Here is a 17,445-nt window from a genome sequence, read left to right as displayed (position 1 = left end):
CTTGTTCTAAAGGAGATTTAAAATTTGTTGAAAAATATATAATACTCAACAAGATATGTTTAAGTCTTACTCAAAAAAGAAACAAAAGGCATATGGGATGACACATATTAGACTCTTTAATCTAGTCTGAGATTACAACATTCAAATTATTTTTAGGGATATTTGCCATATTTTATAAGTAGAAATATTTATGTCTAATAAATCTGTAAACCTTTTTCATAAAAAGTAATGTCACTTTAATCAGTTAACTCTAAATGATTTGTCCTCATTGAGGAGTAATTTTGACTGTGTGATTTTTTAAAAACTAATTTTCAACTTATAAATTTACTAGATAGCTTCCAATATTCTTTTCCATAACAGTTGTCAAAGTTACTAGTAACAGAAACTTTCTAACTAGAAGAAGTTTTTTCTCACTATTTTTCAAGTATGTATGTCATTTGGAAGAGGTTACAGAGTAATGAATACCAGAGAACTAGAAAGAAAAAAAAATTCAGGAATATAGGAATTTTATTGGAATAATAAACCAGTATAGGAAGAAGTAGATCTCAAAGTGAATTCTATTTTCTAACAAAATGAATTTTAAGATAAGTATGTTTAATGGCAGATTGACTTTAAATCAAGAAGAAGAGAAGAGATGTCGATATATTAAAAGAAAAAATTAGACCCAAAGAGCAACTTAGGAAAAAGTTAGAAGTGAAACAACAACTTGAAGAGGCTCTCAGAATACAGGATATAGAATTGAAAAGTGTAACAAGTAATTTGAATCAGGTAAATCAATCTCTGGCAAAAATTTTATATTTCTGACTTTATTTCATCAGTATTACTTTTAACATCCCTTTGATTTAGTATGTGTTATTCAGGTCTAAATCAAACAAAAGTATTGTCTTAAAATTAACTATGACTTTTGTAGCTACAGTTATTTATTATAAATTATGGCATGCAAATAGTATCTTATTTCAGTACAAAGAGCTTTTGAAAATAATGATAATCCCTACCATATACTTAGTGATAATTTATTGGTAAGTATTTTATTCCTAGCAACATAGTTTAGTGTATTTTTCCTAGTTAACATTTAATACTGACTCAAACATTATCAAGAGGAAGCAAAAGTTAGTGTAGTAGTAAATAAGCTCATGGTTTTCTAAGTAGGGCTCTCTAGATTTTATCTTCTTTACCACTTTTGTTTTGAGATAGAAGACTTCTTTTATATTTACATATTTACCCAGTAGAATTAACTGAGATTTGGTGGAGAAGTCCTGGATGTAGACTCAGAAGACTTGGAGAAAATCCTACAACTTGTTTATATTTTTAATCTTTTCATTTCAGACTTGTGATAACTAAAAGTGCTTGTTACAATGTCTCAACTTATCAAACATTCATAAATATAATTCTCACAATTAACTATATTTTTTAGAAAAACAGAATATCTAGAGAATATTCTCAGGAAAAAGGAACTGAAAGAGCTTCCGGAAGTTTTATCTGTCTAAATATATGCAGCACTAAGGCTCTTAGTATGGGATCTTGTATAGGTTAGACATCAGAGTGTAAACCCAATTTTCGTATGTAGTCAAATTGATTAATCTTTTATTTTATGCTTTTGAGCTTGTTGTAATTCAGGGAAAGTTTTTTTTTTTCAATTCTGAGGCTCTTAAAAATTCTCTAGTCATTTCTCTTTTACTTTCATGAATTCGTTGTCTCCAAATAAATGTTTGAACTTTGGGGAATTTATGCTCTATAGCATTTGAAGTTTTGATTCAATGGTTCTTCAACTGATACCTACTTATAAAAACCCTTTCATTGTATAAACGTACAAGTTATTCTTTAATTTCAGAGGAACTATGATATGCCATTTTACTGAGTGCTAGTTAAATGTTTATTTTGTTTTATTTAGGTTTCTCACACTCATAAAAGTGAAAATGATCTCTTTCATGAAAATTGCATGTTGAAAAAGGAAATTGCCGTGCTAAAACTGGAAGTAGCCACACTGAAACGTCAACACCAGGTGGAGGAAAATAAATACTTTGAGGACATTAAGATTTTACAAGAAAAGAATGCTGAACTTCAAATGACCCTAAAACTGAAACAGAAAACAGTAACAAAAAGGGCATCTCAGTATAGAGAGCAGCTTAAAGTTCTGACAGCAGAGAACACGATGCTGACTTCTAAATTGAAGGAAAAACAAGACAATGAAATACTGGAGACAGAAATTCAATCACACCATCCTAGACTGGCTTCTGCTTTACAAGACCATGATCAAAGTGCCACATCAAGAAAAAACCAAGAACTTGCTTTCCACAGTGCAGGAGATGATCATTTGCAAGGAATAGTGAATGTTGATGTGAGTAATACAATATATAACAATGAGGTGCTCCATCAACCACTTTATGAAGCTCAAAGGAAATCCAAAAGCCCAAAAATTAATCTCAATTATGCAGGAGATGATCTAAGAGAAAATACATTGGTTTCGGAACATGCACAAAGAGACCGATGTGAAACACAGTGTCAAATGAAGAAAGCTGAACACATGTATCAAAATGAACAAGATAATGTGGACAAACACACTGAACAGCAGGAGTCTCTGGAGCAGAAATTATTTCAACTAGAAAGCAAAAATAGGTGGCTTCGACAGCAATTAGTTTATGCACATAAGAAAGTTAACAAAAGCAAGGTAACAATATTCAGTTTCTTGAGACAAAAATGCAACGTCATCTAAAAGAGAAAAATGAGGAGGTATTCAATTATGGTAACCATTTAAAAGAATGTATAGATCAATATGAAAAAGAGAAAGCAGAAAGAGAAGTAAGTATCAAAAAATATAAATACTTTTCAACCTTCCTGAAAGAAAATGGCCTTGGCTAAATGCTGAATCTAGTTGAATATATATATATACACACACACACACATATATATATATATATGTGTGTGTATATATATACACACACATATATATGTGTATATATATATGTATAAATAGATGATAAATGTACTTACTATATCAGCTTAGAAACATGCCTCATTTCCACCAAATTGAAAGCTAAGAGACATTTTACTTTGAGTAAAGGCATTGTGTCACTGATGAAATTATAAGAGTTTAAGTTAAAGATTTTTAATAGATTAACATTAATGACATTGGCTTATACTGCTGAAATAAAGGTTTTAATGTCTCTTTGTGGCCACATTTTTTGACTATAATGAAGCAGAAAAATGGGAATGCCCATATCAGCAATTAGTATTTTGAAATTAAGATTCAGTTCAGCAATGTACATTGACAGTTAATTCTAAATTTTCCAGAGGAACAGAAGTGTATTTGAAGTATATTTTGAAGTGTACATTTCTGCATCTTGTAACAACACTTTGTTAGTAGCTTTTTATATATTTTAGTTGGTAGAATTTTATTTTCATTTATGTCAATTTGACTTAATCTGAACATATTTGAATCTGAAATTATGTATTGTTAAAACCTCTCAATTTTTTAAAGGCATCTGTGTTTTGTTAAATAATACCTTAGGACAAATGTAGTGGATTTTAGCAATATCAAATTTGATTTAATCACCCCACTGGTATTCATAATTTATTTTGAATATTGTTACAAATCATTTGCTCATAATTTCTATTTCAAGGCTCAAAAACTATCATGTGGATAGAACTTTGTCCCACAGAAAGATGATTGTAGCTATCTGTGATTTATTAGCTTTGCATTGGATCCCCATTTTTCAATTCATAAGGGGTGGCAGGGTTCATGTATAGTACAAAAGAAGTGAGTAGAGGAGAGAAACATAGGAGCTGAGGTCAGGAGGGATGTGGAGACCAGGTTACCAAGGGCCTGTAAAGTTTGAAATAAAAATACTTTTATTCTGAGATAAAAATCTATTGGAAAAATTTCAGCAGGTGATTGAATATGTGAGGAACTTTGACGTTGATTTGTGCTTCTAATACAGAAGAAGGAAAGAATTCCACTGTGTAGAATTTACCACCACTAGTCCTGCCATTTTTTTTTTGAGACTTCTGTAAGTTGTGAAGAATTACAGATTCATTAAGGGAAAAAATTACTAGTGAGATGAATCTTGTGTCTAGTAAGACAGTACCAATTTGGCAGAAAGATTACACCTTCTTGTGTCCTTAAGTAAATTCACTAACAAGGAGCAATGTGCACAAATGAAGAAAATAAACTGAATCAATATATTTGGGGATACTTTTGAAAGTAAATATTGTTAATTTGATAAGATGATTTACGAAATCAAAAACATGTCTTGTCAGGTCATTGTGAGACAACTTCAAAAAAAATTGGCTGATCTTAATAAACAGTGTGAGGCTTCACTAGAGGTTACATCACATTCTCACTCTCTGAGGCATCAATAGAGGCTACATCACATTATCACATTAATCTCAAAGGTGAGATACAGGATTTAATGAGGAAATGATTTCAAATCAAAAGTCAAGTGTGTGTTAAATGTGACATGCCAACAGTGAGTCTATAACTGGTTAAATAATATAAATTGTTTTATGATACTAATATCCATGGGAAGACTTCTTTTATATGTTCATTACAATTAGTTTTATTACAATTTTATTATTTTTATAAAGTGCTTATTTTTAAAACTGTGGCTGTCATTCTGCAATGTTTTTCTTTTTTTTCAGATTAAACAGTAAAGTTTATTGTGAACATTTGCTTCTTTTTCCATTTTAAAGTTAAACAAGAAGAAAAGGTAAAATGAAAAGAAATAACCAAAAATTTACTTCCCAAGATAGGATGTACAGAACTAAAATGATAAAAGTCATATAACAATGGTACCCTAAACCACCCACCTCACAGCATAGGGCAGAGATGTCCTGGCAGTGCTTCTGGTGTGTGGGATGGGGGTAGAATCCCATGCATGAGAAGGGGACAGGTCCTTTCTTCACAAGACCAGTCTTTGCTCCAGAAATGAATCCTTATCATGAATCCCTGAGACGTTCAGTGTTTTCAGTTATTTTTCTTGGCTGTAGGAATGTCACAATGGACTGTAGAGTGTCATATATAGTTTTCAGTAAAATACTGGACAATAGAGTTTATAGTCTCCCATTTAAGTACAAGCCTAGACAGACAGGAACACTTTTATATACTTATAAAAACACAAATTTCCTTGTTTTGTGGAAATAAATCCCAACTATTGAACCTTCTAGTTAAGAGATTGACAACTCTATACTTGGTTCAGGATACTTTCTCCCCTCTTTTCTCTCTTCCTGTCCCAAGACTCCAAGTTCCTGTCTTATGGTTAGCTAGGAGAAACTATCCACGAACACACACACTCACACACACACACGCCTCTACCCTTGGGGTGATGCACAATGCTTTTTTATTATTATTATTTATTGATCATTCTTGGGTGTTTCTTGGAGAGGGGGATGTGGCAGGGTCATAGGATAATAGTGGAGGGAAGGTCAGCAGATAAACACGTGAACAAAGGTCGATGGTTTTCCTAGGCAGAGGTCCCTGCAGCCTTCCATAGTGTTTGTGTCCCTGGGTACTTGAGATTAGGGAGTGGTGATGACTCTTAACGAGCATGCTGCCTTCAAGCATCTGTTTAACAAAGCCCACCTTGCACCGCCCTTAATCCATTTAACCCTGAGTTGACCCAGCACATGTTTCAGAGAGCACGGGGTTGGGGGTAAGGTTATAGATTAACAGCATCCCAAGGCAGAAGAATTTCTCTTAGTACAGAAGAAAATGGAGTCTCCTATGTCTACTTCTTTCTACACAGACACAGTAACAATCTGATCTCTCTTTCTTTTCCCCACATTTCCCCCTTTTCTTTTGACAAAACCGCCATCATCATCATGGTCTGTTCTTGATGGTGGCTGTCTCTTCAGAGCTGTTGGGTACACCTGCAGAAAGGCTGTCACTTCACACTTGGAAGATTGCACAACGGCCAGGCAGAGACACTCCTCACTTCCCAGACAGGGCGGCTGGGCAGAGGCGCTTCTCACTTCCCAGATGGGGCAACCAGGCAAGAGGCGCTCCTCATTTCCCAGATGGGGCGGCTGGGAAGAGGTGCTCCTCACCTACCAGATGAAGGGCAGCCAGGCAGAGGCACTCCTCACATCCCAGACGATGGGCGGCCAGGCAGAGGTGATCCTCACTTCCCAGACGGGGCGGCTGGGCAGAGGCACTCCTGACTTCCCAGAGGGGGTGGCCAGGCAGAGGCGCTCCTCACCTCCTAGACGGGGCGGCCGGGCAGAGGTGCTCCTCACCTCCCAGAGGGGGTGGCCAGGCAGAGGCGCTCCTCACCTCCCAGACGGGGCGGCCGGGCAGAGGTGCTCCTCACCTCCCAGAGGCGGCGGCCAGGCAGAGGCACTCCTCACCTCCCAGACGTCGCGGCCAGGCAGAGGTGCTCCCCACTTCCCAGACGGGGCAGCTGAGCAGAGGTGCTCCTCACCTCCCAGACGGGGCAGCTGAGCAGAGGCACTCCTCACCTCCCAGACTGGGTGGCCAGGCAGAGGCGCTCCTCACCTCCCAGACAATGGGCAGCTGGGCAAAGGCACTCCTCACCTCCCAGACTGGGTGGCCAGGCAGAGGCGCTCCTCACCTCCCAGACAATGGGCAGCTGGGCAAAGGCACTCCTCACCTCCCAGACTGGGCGGCTGGGCAGAGGTGCTCCTTGCCTCCCAGATGGGGTGGCCAGGCAGAGGCGCTCCTCACCTCCAGACGATGGGCAGCCAGAGAAAGGTGCTCTTCACTTCCCAGATGGGGCGGCCGGGAAGAGGCACTCCCCAATTCCCAGATGGGGTGGCAGTCAGGCAGAGGCACTCCTTACAACCTAGATGGGGCGGCTGGGCAGAGGCGCTCTTCACTTCCCAGAGGGGGTGGCCGGGAAGAGGCACTCCTCAACTGCCAGACTGGGTGGGCGGCCAGAGGAACTCATCACCTACCAGACAATGGGTGGCTGGGGAGAGGTGCTCCTCACCTCCCAGACGGGGCAGCCATGCAGAGGTGCTCCTCACCTCCCAGATGGGGCGGCCAGGCAGAGGCACTCCCCACTTCCCAGATGGGGTGGTGGCTGGACAGGGTGCTCCTTACATCCTAGATGGGGCGGCCGGGCAGAGGCGCTCCTCACTTCCCAGATGGTGTGTCGTCCCTGCAGAGGTGCTCCTCACCTCCCAGATGATGGGCAGCCAGGCAGAGGCGCTCCTCACCTCCCAGATGATGGGCAGCCGGGCAGAGGCGCTCCTCACTTCCCAGATGGGGTGGCTGGGCAGAGGCACTCCTCACTTCCCAGATGGTGTGGCCAGGCAGAGGCGCTCCTCTCCTCAGTTCCCAGATTGTGTGTTGTCCTTTCAGAGGCGCTCCTCACCTCCCAGACGATGGGCAGCTGGAGGGAGGCACTCCTCACCTCCCAGACGGGGCGACCGGGAAAAGGTGCTCCCACTTCCCAGACAGGGTGGGGGATGGGCAGAGGCACTCCTCACAACCCAGACGGGGTGGCCGGGCAGAGGCGCTCCTCACCTCCCAGACAATAGGCGGCCGTGCCGAGGCACTCCTCACTTCCCAGATGGGGCGGCCAGGCAGAGGCGCTCCTCACTTCTCAGATGCTGTGTCGTCCGTGCAGAGGCGCTCCTCACCTCCCAGACGATGGGCAGCCAGGCAGAGGCGTTCCTCACTTCCCAGACGAGGCGGCCAGGCAGAGGCGCTCCTCACCTCCCAGACTGGGCGGCTGGGCAGTGGCGCTCCTCACTTCCCAGATGGGGCAGCCAGGCAGAGGCGATCCACACTTCCCAGATGAAGTGGCCAGGGAGAGGCGCTCCTCACCTCCCAGATGATGGGCAGCTCGGCAGAGGCGCTCCTCACCTCCCAGACGGGGCGGCCTGGCAGAGGCACTCCTCACCTCCCAGATGATGGGCAGCTGGGCAAAGGCACTCCTCACCTCCCAGACGATGGGCAGCTGGGCAAATGCGCTCCTCACCTCCCAGACGGGGCGGCCGGGCAGACGCACTCCTCACCTCCCAGATGGGATGGCCGGGCAGAGGCGCTCCTCACTTCTCAGATGGTGTGTCGTCCATGCAGAGGTGCTCCTCACCTCCCAAATGATGGGCAGCCGGGCAGAGGCGCTCCCCACTTCCCAGATGGGGTGGTGGCCGGACAGTGGTGCTCCTCACATCCCAGACAGGGCGGCCAAGCAGAGGCGCTCCTCACTTCTCAGATGGTGTGTCGTCCGTGCAGAGGCGCTCCTCACCTCCCAGATGATGGGCAGCCGGGCAGAGGCGCTCCTCACTTCCCAGATGAGGCGGCCAGGCAGAGGCGCTCCTCACCTCCCAGACTGGGCGGCCGGGCAGTGGCGCTCCTCACTTCCCAGATGGGGCAGCCGGGCAGAGGCGATCCACACTTCCCAGATGAAGTGGCCAGGGAGAGGCGCTCCTCACCTCCCAGACGATGGGCAGCTCGGCAGAGGCGCTCCTCACCTCTCAGACGGGGCGGCCTGGCAGAGGCACTCCTCACCTCCCAGATGATGGGCAGCTGGGCAAAGGCACTCCTCACCTCCCAGACGATGGGCAGCTGGGCAAATGCGCTCCTCACCTCCCAGACGGGGCGGCCGGGCAGATGCACTCCTCACCTCCCAGATGGGATGGCCGGGCAGAGGCGCTCCTCACTTCTCAGATGGTGTGTCGTCCATGCAGAGGTGCTCCTCACCTCCCAAATGATGGGCAGCCGGGCAGAGGCGCTCCCCACTTCCCAGATGGGGTGGTGGCCGGACAGTGGTGCTCCTCACATCCCAGACAGGGCGGCCAAGCAGAGGCGCTCCTCACTTCTCAGATGGTGTGTCGTCCGTGCAGAGGCGCTCCTCACCTCCCAGATGATGGGCAGCCGGGCAGAGGCGCTCCTCACTTCCCAGATGAGGCGGCCAGGCAGAGGCGCTCCTCACCTCCCAGCCTGGGCAGCCAGGCAGTGGCGCTCCTCACTTCCCAGACAGGGCAGCCGGGCAGAGGCGATACACACTTCCCAGACGAAGTGGCCAGGCAGAGGCACTCCTCACCTCCCAGACAATGGGCAACTGGGCAGAGGCGCTCCTCACCTCTCAGACGGGGCGGCCTGGCAGAGGCACTCCTCACCTCCCAGATGATGGGCAGCTGGGCAGAGGCGCTCCTCACCTCCCAGACGATGGGCAGCTGGGCAAAGGCGCTCCTCACCTCCCAGACTGGGTGGTTGAGCAGAGGCACTCCTCACCTCCCAGATGGGATGGCCGGGCAGAGGCACTCCTCACTTCTCAGATGGTGTGTCGTCCCTGCAGAGGCGCTCCTCACCTCCCAGATGATGGGCAGCCCGGCAGAGGCGCTCCCCACTTCCCAGGTGGGGTGGTGGCCAGACAGGGGTGCTCCTCACATCCCAGATGGGGTGGCCGGGCAGAGGTGCTCCTCACTTCTCAGATGGTGTGTCGTCCGTGCAGAGGCGCTCCTCACCTCCCAGATGATGGGCAGCCGGGCAGAGGCGCTCCTCACCTCCCAGACAGGGCAGCTGGGCAGAGGTTCTCCTCACTTCCCAGACAGGGCGGCCGGGCAGAGGTGCTCCTTACTTCCCAGATGGCGTGGCTGGGAAGAGGCACTCCTCACTTCCCAGATTGTGTGTCGTCCACGCATAGGCGCTCCTCACTTCCCAGACGATGGGCTGCCAGAGGGAGGTGCTCCTCACCTCCCAGACAGGGCAGCTGGGAAGAGGCGCTCCCCACTTCCCAGAAAATGGGCGGCTGGGCAGAGGCAGTCCCCACTTCCCAGACAGGGCGGCCGGGCAGAGGGGCTCCTTGCATCCCAGATGGGGCGGCTGGGCAGAGGCGCTCCCCACTTCCCAGATGGGGTGGCTGGGCAAAGGCACTCCTCACCTCCCAGATGGGGCGGCCGGGCAGAGGAGCTCCCCACTTCCCAGACAAGGCAGCCGGGCAGAGGCGCTCCTCACCTCCCAGATGGGGCGGCCGGGCAGAGGCACTCCTCACCTCCCAGATGGGGTGGCCGGGCAGAGGCGCTCCTCACCTCCCAGATGGGGTGGCCCGGCAGAGGCGCTCCCCACTTCCCAGATGGGGTGGTGGCTGGACAGGGGTGCTCCTCACATCCTGGATGGGGCGGCCGTGCAGAGGTGCTCCTCACTTCCCAGATGGGGTGGCGGCCATGCAGAGGCCCTCCTCACATCCCAGATGGGGCAGCCAGGCAGAGGCCCTCCTCACTTCCCAGATGATGGGCGGCCGGGCAGAGGCGCTCCTCACCTCCCAGAGGGGGCAGCCAGGCAGAGGCGATCCTCACCTCCCATACGGGGCAGCTGGGCAGAGGCGCTCCTCACTTCCCAGATGAGGTGGCCAGGCAGAGGCGCTCCTAACCTCCCAGACTGGGCGGCCGGGCAGTGGAGCTCCTCACTTCCCAGAAGGGGCAGCCAGGCAGAGGCAATACACACTTCCCAGATGAAGTGGCCAGGCAGAGGCACTCCTCACCTCCCAGATGATGGGCAGCTGGGCAGAGATGCTCCTCACCTCCCAGACGGGGCAGCCTGGCAGAGGCACTCCTCACCTCCCAGATTATGTGCAGCTGGGCAAAGGCACGCCTCACCTCCCAGACAATGGGCAGCTGGGCAAAGGTGTTCCTCACCTCCCAGACTGGGTGGCCGGGCAGAGGCACTCCTCACCTCCCAGATGGGATGGCTGGGCAGAGGTGCTCCTCACTTCTCAGATGGTGTGTCGTCCGTGCAGAGGCACTCCTCACCTCCCAGATGATGGGCAGCCGGGCAGAGGCACTCCCCACTTTCCAGATGGGGTGGTGGCTGGACAGGGGTGCTCCTCACATCCCAGACGGGGCGGCCGGGCAGAGGTGCTCCTCACTTCCCAGATGGTGTGGCGGCCGTGCAGAGGCCCTCCTCACATCCCAAATGGGGCAGCCAGGCAGAGGCCCTCCTCACTTCCCAGATGATGGGCAGCCGGGCAGAGGCGCTCCTCACCTCCCAGAGGGGGCAGCTGGGCGGAGGTGCTCCTCACCTCCCACATGGGGCAGCTGGGCGGAAGCGCTCCTCACTTCCCAGACTGGGCAGCCGGGCAGTGGCGCTCCTCACTTCCAAGACGGGGCAGCCGGGCAGAGGCGATCCACACTTCCCAGACGAAGTGGCCAGGCAGAGGCACTCCTCACCTCCCAGACGATGGGCAGCTGGGCAGAGGTGCTCCTCACCTCCCAGACGGGGCAGGCTGGCAGAGGCACTCCTCACCTCCCAGACGATGGGCAGCTGGGCAAAGGCACTCCTCACCTCCCAGATGATGGGCAGCTGGGCAAAGGCGCTCCTCACCTCACAGACTGGGCGGCCGGGAAGAGGCACTCCTCACCTCCCAGATGGGATGGCCGGGCAGAGGCGCTCCTCACTTCTCAGATGGTGTGTCATCCGTGCAGAGGCGCTCCTCACCTCCCAGACAGGGCAGCTGGGCAGAGGTTCTCCTCACTTCCCAGACAGGGCGGCCGGGCAGAGGTGCTCCTTACCTCCCAGATGGTGCAGCTGGGCAGAGGTGCTCCTCACTTCCCAGATTGTGTGTCATCCGCGCATAGGCACTCCTCACCTCCCAGATGATGGGCTGCCGGAGGGAGGCGCTCCTCACCTCCCAGACAGGGTGGCCGGGAAGAGGCGCTCCCCACTTCCCAGAAAATGGGCGGCTGGGCAGAGGCACTCCCCACTTCCCAGACGGGGCGGCCGGGCAGAGGGACTCCTTGCATCCCAGATGGGGCAGCCGGGCAGAGGCGCTCCTCACTTTCCAGACGGGGTGGCTGGGCAGAGGCACTCCCCACTTCCCAGATGGGGCAGCTGGGAAGAGGCGATCCTCACCTCCTAGACGTTGGGTGGCCGGGCAGAGGCACTCCTCACAACCCAGACGGGGCGGCCGGGCAGAGGTGCTCCTCACCTCCCAGACGGGGCAGCTGGGAAGAGGTGCTCCTCACCTCCCAGACATTGGGTGGCCGGGCAGAGGCACTCCTCACCTCCCAGATGGGGCGGCTGGGCAGAGGAGCTCCCCGCTTCCCAGACAAGGCGGCCGGGCAGAGGCGTTCCTCACCTCCCAGACAATGGGCTCAAACAAAGGGCCAAATTACCTATAAAGTAAATTAGATTAACAACTGACTTATCAGCAGAAACCCTGCAACCTAGAAAAGATTGGGGCCTAGCGTTAGTCTTCTTAAAGAAAAAAAAATGCCATCCAATAATTTCTTTTTTTTGGAGACAGAGTCTCACTTTGCCATCCAGGCTGGAGTGCAGTGGTGTGATGTCAGCTCACTGCAACCTCTGCTTCCTGGATTCAAGCAATTCTCCTGCCTCAGCCTCCCCAGTAGCTGTGATTGCAGGTGCCCGCTACCACACCTGGCAAATTTTGGTATTTTTAATAGAGAGGGAGTTTCTTCATGTTGGCCAGGCTGGTCTTGAACTCCTGACCTCAGGTGATCTGCCTGCCTCGGCCTCCCAAAGTGCTAGGATTACAGGTGCGAGCCACTGCGCCCAGCCATGCAAGAATTTCATAACCTGCCAGACTGAGCTTCATAAAGAAAGGAAAATAAGGTATTTCCAGACAAGAAAATGCTAAGGGAAGTCATTACCTCCAGACTGACTCTAAAAGAAATGTTTAAAGGAGTTTGACTCGTGAAAATAAAAGAATGATACTTGCTACCAGAAAAGCATACATGAATACAAAATGTACAGAACCTATAAAGCAATTAAACAATTGAGACTACAAGGTAACTAGCTAATGCTATAAAAGGAAGAAAACGTAACACATCAATATTAAGCTTGAATGTAAATGGCTGAAATGCTCCACTGAATAGACACAAAGTGGCAAACTGGATAAAAAAAGAAGACACTTCTGCTGCCTTTGAGAGACCCATCTCATGTGTAATGATACCAACAGGCTCAAAGTAAATGGATGGAAAAAGATTCATCACATAAATGAAAAACAAAAAAGAGGTATTGCTATTCTTGTATCAGATAAAACAGACATTAAGCTAACAACAGTAAAAAGAAATACAAAGAATGACATTATATAATGATGAAGTGTTCAATTCAACGAGAAGACTTAAGTGTCTTAAATATATATGCAGCCAACATTAGAGCACCCAGATTTTTAGAATAAATATTACTAGACCTAAGAAAAGAGATACACAGCTGTACAATAATCATGGAGGACTTCAACACCCCACCGACAGCAGTAAGCAGATTAGTTAGGCAGATTATTAGGCAGAAAACTAACAGTGAAACTGTGGACTCAAATTGGGCTCTTGACCAAAGAGACCTAATAGATATCTACAGAATACTCTACCCAGAAACCACAGAATGTACATTTTTCTCATTTGCACATGGAACATTCTCTAAAATTGACCACATGCTCAGTCATAAAATAAGCCTCAATAAATTTTTAAAAATCACAACTATATTAAGTATCTTCTCAGACCACTGCGGAATAAAATTAGAAGTCAATATCGAGAACTCTCAGAACCACAGAGGTACATGGAAACTAAACAATCTGCTCCTGAAGGACTTTTGTGTAAATAACAGAATTAAGGCAGAAATTTAAAGAAATTCCTGAAACAAATGAAAATAGAAACATAACATACCAAAACGTCTGGGATACAGAAAAAACAATGTTAAGAGGAGAGTTTGTAACACTAAATGCCTACATAAAAAGAGAGAAAGATCTCAAATTAACAAGCTAAAATAGCCAAACACACTAGAAAAGAACAAACCAAACCCAAAGCTAGTAGAAGGAAATAACAAAGGTTAGAGAATAAGTTAATGAAATTGGGACCAAAAAAACCATACAAGGAATCAGCAAAATTAAAAAGTTGGTTCTTTGCAAGGACACATAAAAATGATAGATTGCTAGTTAGATTATACAAGAAAAAAGAAGATTCAAATAAGCACAATCAAAAATGACAAATGAGACATTGCAAAGGATACCACTGACATAAAAAAAGATCCTCAGAATATCTTTGTGTGCATAAACTAGAAAACCTAGAGAAAATGGATAAATTCCTGGAAACACACAACCTTCCAAGACTGAATCAGAAAGAAACCAAAAGTCCACTAGGGCAGTGCCATCAGGAAATATGGGATTGAAGCCTCCACACAGAGTCCCCACTGGGGCACTACCTACAGGAGCTGTGGGAATGGGGCCGCCACCTCGAGATCCCTGAATGGTAGAGCCATGGGAAGCTTTCATCCTGAGCCTAGAAATACCACAGGCACTCAACTCTGATCCAAGACAGCAGCCATGGTGACTGTACACTGCAAAGCCACGGAGGCAGAGCTGCATAAGGTCTTGGGAACCCCCCCCTTGCACAAGTGTGCCCTGGATGCAGGACATGAAATCAAGAATTATTTTGGAGCTTGAAGGTTTAATGTTTGCCCTACTGGGTTTCAGATTTGCCTGAGGCCTGTTGCCCCTTTCTTTTGCCCAACTTCTCCATTTGGGAATGGGAATATTTACCCAACACCTGTACTGCATTGAATATTGGAAGCAAATAACTTGGTTTTGATCTTATAGGCTCACAGATGGAGGAACGTACCTTGAAGCTCAGATGAGATTTCGGACTTTTGAGTTGATGCTGAAACAGCTTGAGATTTTTGGGGACTACTGAGAGAGGATAATTGTATTGTGCAATATGAGAAAGACATGAGATTTGGGGGGGCATGGGGTGAAATGACATTGTTTGGATGTGTTTACCCTCCAAATCTCTTGTTGAATGTGATCTTAAACGTTGGTGGTGGGCCTAGTGGAAGGTGTTGAATCATGGGGGTGGACCCTTCATAATTTGCTTAGCTCCATCCCCTTGGCGATGAGTGAGTCCTTGCTCTGTTGTGTCACACGAGAGCTGGTTGTTTAAAACAGCCTGCCATGTTCCCCTTCTTGCTATTCATTTCTCTCTTGACACGTGATACACTGGCCCTCACTTTGCCTTCCTCTGTGATTGGATGCTTTCTGAGGTCTCACCCAAACCTGAGCAGGTGCTGGTCCCATGCTTCTACTGCCTGCACAACTATAAACCAAATAAATATTTTTTCTCTATAAATTTAAAAAAATCTGAACAGACCAGTAGTTAATTATGAAATTGAATTTGTAATAAAAATATTTATCAGGCAGGAGAAGCCCAGGACTAGATGAATTCACAGCTGAATTTTACCAAGCATACAAAAAAATAGATGGTATCAATCTTACTGCAACCATTCTAAAATATTGAGGAGAAGGAATTCCTCTCTAACTCATTCTACAAAACCAGTATCATCCTGACACTAAAATCTAGCAAGGAAACAACAACAAACTACAGGCCAATATCTGATGAACATAGATGCAAATATCCTCAACAAAATGCTAGCAAACCAAATCCATCAGCATATGAAAGATGTAATTCATCATGATTACATGGGTTTTATTCCTGGGATGCAAGGACTATTTAACATACGCAAATCAATAAATGTGATTTACCATATAAACAGAATTTAAAACAAAAATCATATGATTATCTCAATAGATGCAGAAAAAAACATTCAATAAAAATTCAACATCCTTGCCAGGTGCGGTGGCTCAAACCTCTAATCCCAGCACTTTGGAAGGCAGAGGTGGGCCAATCAACAGAGGTCGGGACCAGCCTGACCAACATGGAGAAACCCCATTTAGAACTAAAAATGCAAAATTAGCTGGGCGTCGTGGTGCATGCCTGTAATCCCAGCTACTCAGGAGGCTGAGTCAAAAGAATGGCTTGAACTGGGGAGGTGGAGGTGGCAGTGAGCCAAGATCACACCACTGCACTCCAGCCTGGGCAACAGAGCAAGACTCCGTCTCAAAAAACCAAACCAAACCAAACCAAACCAAAACAAAAAAACCCTGAAATCATATCAATTATTTTTTCTGACCAGAGTGGAAGAGTATTAAAAAATCAGTAACAGGAAGAATTTTTTTCCCGACCAACTTTAGCTCCTTCTCTCACCACCCTTTTTCTTCCTCCATCTACCCCAAAACTTTTTCCCCACCATTTTTTCCCCACTGTCTTTTTGCAAAGCCTTCTATACTTTACCGCTCACTTCCGTTTTCCCCACCCATCTACCCCAAAACTTTTCCCCACCGTCTTTTCTCCCTCTCCCTGGCCAGCCTTTTTTCCACCTCCCGCTCTCATCATCCTCTTTTGCTCCTTCATCTCCCCAAAAACATTTCCCTCATCTTTTCCCAAAGCCTTCTCCCTACTCCTGCTGCTCGCCACCCTCTCTTTCCCCTTCCATCTACCCAAAAACTGTTTCCCTATCGTCTTTTTCTCCCATCCTCCTTGCCACCCTTTCCCTTCTCCATCTACCAAAAACATTTTCCCACCGTCTTTTTGCAAAGCCTCTTCTCTACTCCTGCTCACCACGCTCTTTTAACCCATCTACCTCCCCAATTTTTCCCTGCCACCTTTTCACAAAGCCTTCCCCGCTTCCCGCTCACCCTCTTTCTTTCCTCTGTCCTGCTTGCCACCCTCTTTTTGCCTTCCATCTACCCCGAACTATTTTCCCCATTGCCTTTTTCCCAGTCCTCTTTCCCCACTCCCTCTGGCCACACTTTCTATTCTCCTCCAACTTGCCACCCTCTTTTCTCCCTCCATCTACCCAAACACTTTTTACCCACTGTCTTTTCTTTCTACACTTTCTTTTCTGCCTATCGTCTTTTCGCAAAACCTTTTCACTTTCCTCCTCGCCACCCTCTTTATCCTTCTCCCACTGGCCACCCTCTTTTCCCTCTCCATCTACCTAAAAGCTTCTCTCCTCACTGTCTTTTCACAAAACCTTCTCTCCCTCCTGCTCGCCACTCTCTCTTCCCCCTCCCTCTCTGCACCCTCTTTTCTCCTTCCACTTGTCACTCTTTTCCCCCCTCCATCTACTCAAAATCTTTTTACCTACAGTCTTCTTTCCCTTTCTTCTCTCCCCACCGTATTTTTGCAAACCTTCTCTCCTTCCTGCTCATCTCTGTTCCCCACTCATGACCCTCTCTTACCCCCTTCCATCTACCCAAAAACTTTTTCCCTACCATCTTTCTGTGAAACCTTCTGTCCCTCCTGTTCACCACCCTGTTTTTCCCCCTCCATCTACTCCCAATTTTTTTTCCCCAACATCTTTTCCTCACCGTCTTTATGCAATGCCTTCTCCAGCTCGCCATCCTTTTTTCCTTTTGGCACTAACCACCCTCTTTACCCTTTCATCTATCCCAAAACTATTTTCCCCTTCCTACTGCTCCAGCCACACTACAGTCTCTGTCACCACCAACTGCAGGGAGGCCAGCCATGGTGCCACAGGCTACAACCTCCAGTCTGTCCTGGTCCTCTAAGCTGGGCTCGGAGCAGCTCGGTGAGCAGATACAGAAGAACCTGGAATAGCCTGACTCTTCTTCAGCACCATTTATGTACTGAGGTTATGAATACGCCTTTCCTGGACTACACGTTCCAGGA

At 47.6% G+C, this 17,445-nt stretch overlaps 2 protein-coding genes across 3 annotated transcripts in view; both read left to right on the top strand.

Annotated features, from left to right (window-relative positions):
- Positions 1-4,604, top strand: part of LOC129136897 (ankyrin repeat domain-containing protein 30B-like) — a 49,335-nt gene extending 44,731 nt beyond the window's left edge. The window contains 4 exon segments of the mRNA XM_063792167.1: positions 605-634; positions 636-768; positions 1,892-2,669; positions 2,672-4,604. Coding sequence (XP_063648237.1) covers positions 605-634; positions 636-768; positions 1,892-2,669; positions 2,672-2,859 — 1,129 coding nt within the window. The 3' untranslated portion in view covers positions 2,860-4,604.
- Positions 4,365-17,004, top strand: LOC134808109 (uncharacterized). 2 transcript variants are annotated; one of them, XR_010150349.1, is made up of 4 exons: positions 4,365-4,392; positions 4,639-4,706; positions 5,853-11,371; positions 14,517-17,004. XR_010150349.1 is itself a non-coding variant. In XM_063791907.1 (3 exons), exon 3 carries the CDS (start codon positions 8,408-8,410, stop codon positions 10,196-10,198), a length of 1,791 nt encoding a protein of 596 aa, XP_063647977.1. In that variant the 5' UTR covers positions 4,365-4,392; positions 4,639-4,706; positions 5,851-8,407; the 3' UTR covers positions 10,199-15,886. The 2 variants fall into 2 exon arrangements, 1 of the variants encoding a protein (XP_063647977.1); XM_063791907.1 differs by having other exon boundaries at positions 5,851-15,886.
- The last annotated feature ends 441 nt before the right edge of the window (positions 17,005-17,445 follow it).

This window comes from Pan troglodytes, chromosome 14 (assembly GCF_028858775.2).
Source record: "Pan troglodytes isolate AG18354 chromosome 14, NHGRI_mPanTro3-v2.0_pri, whole genome shotgun sequence".
Classification (NCBI taxonomy): Eukaryota; Metazoa; Chordata; class Mammalia; order Primates; family Hominidae; genus Pan; species Pan troglodytes.
This window is presented reverse-complemented; position numbering and strand designations above follow the sequence as displayed.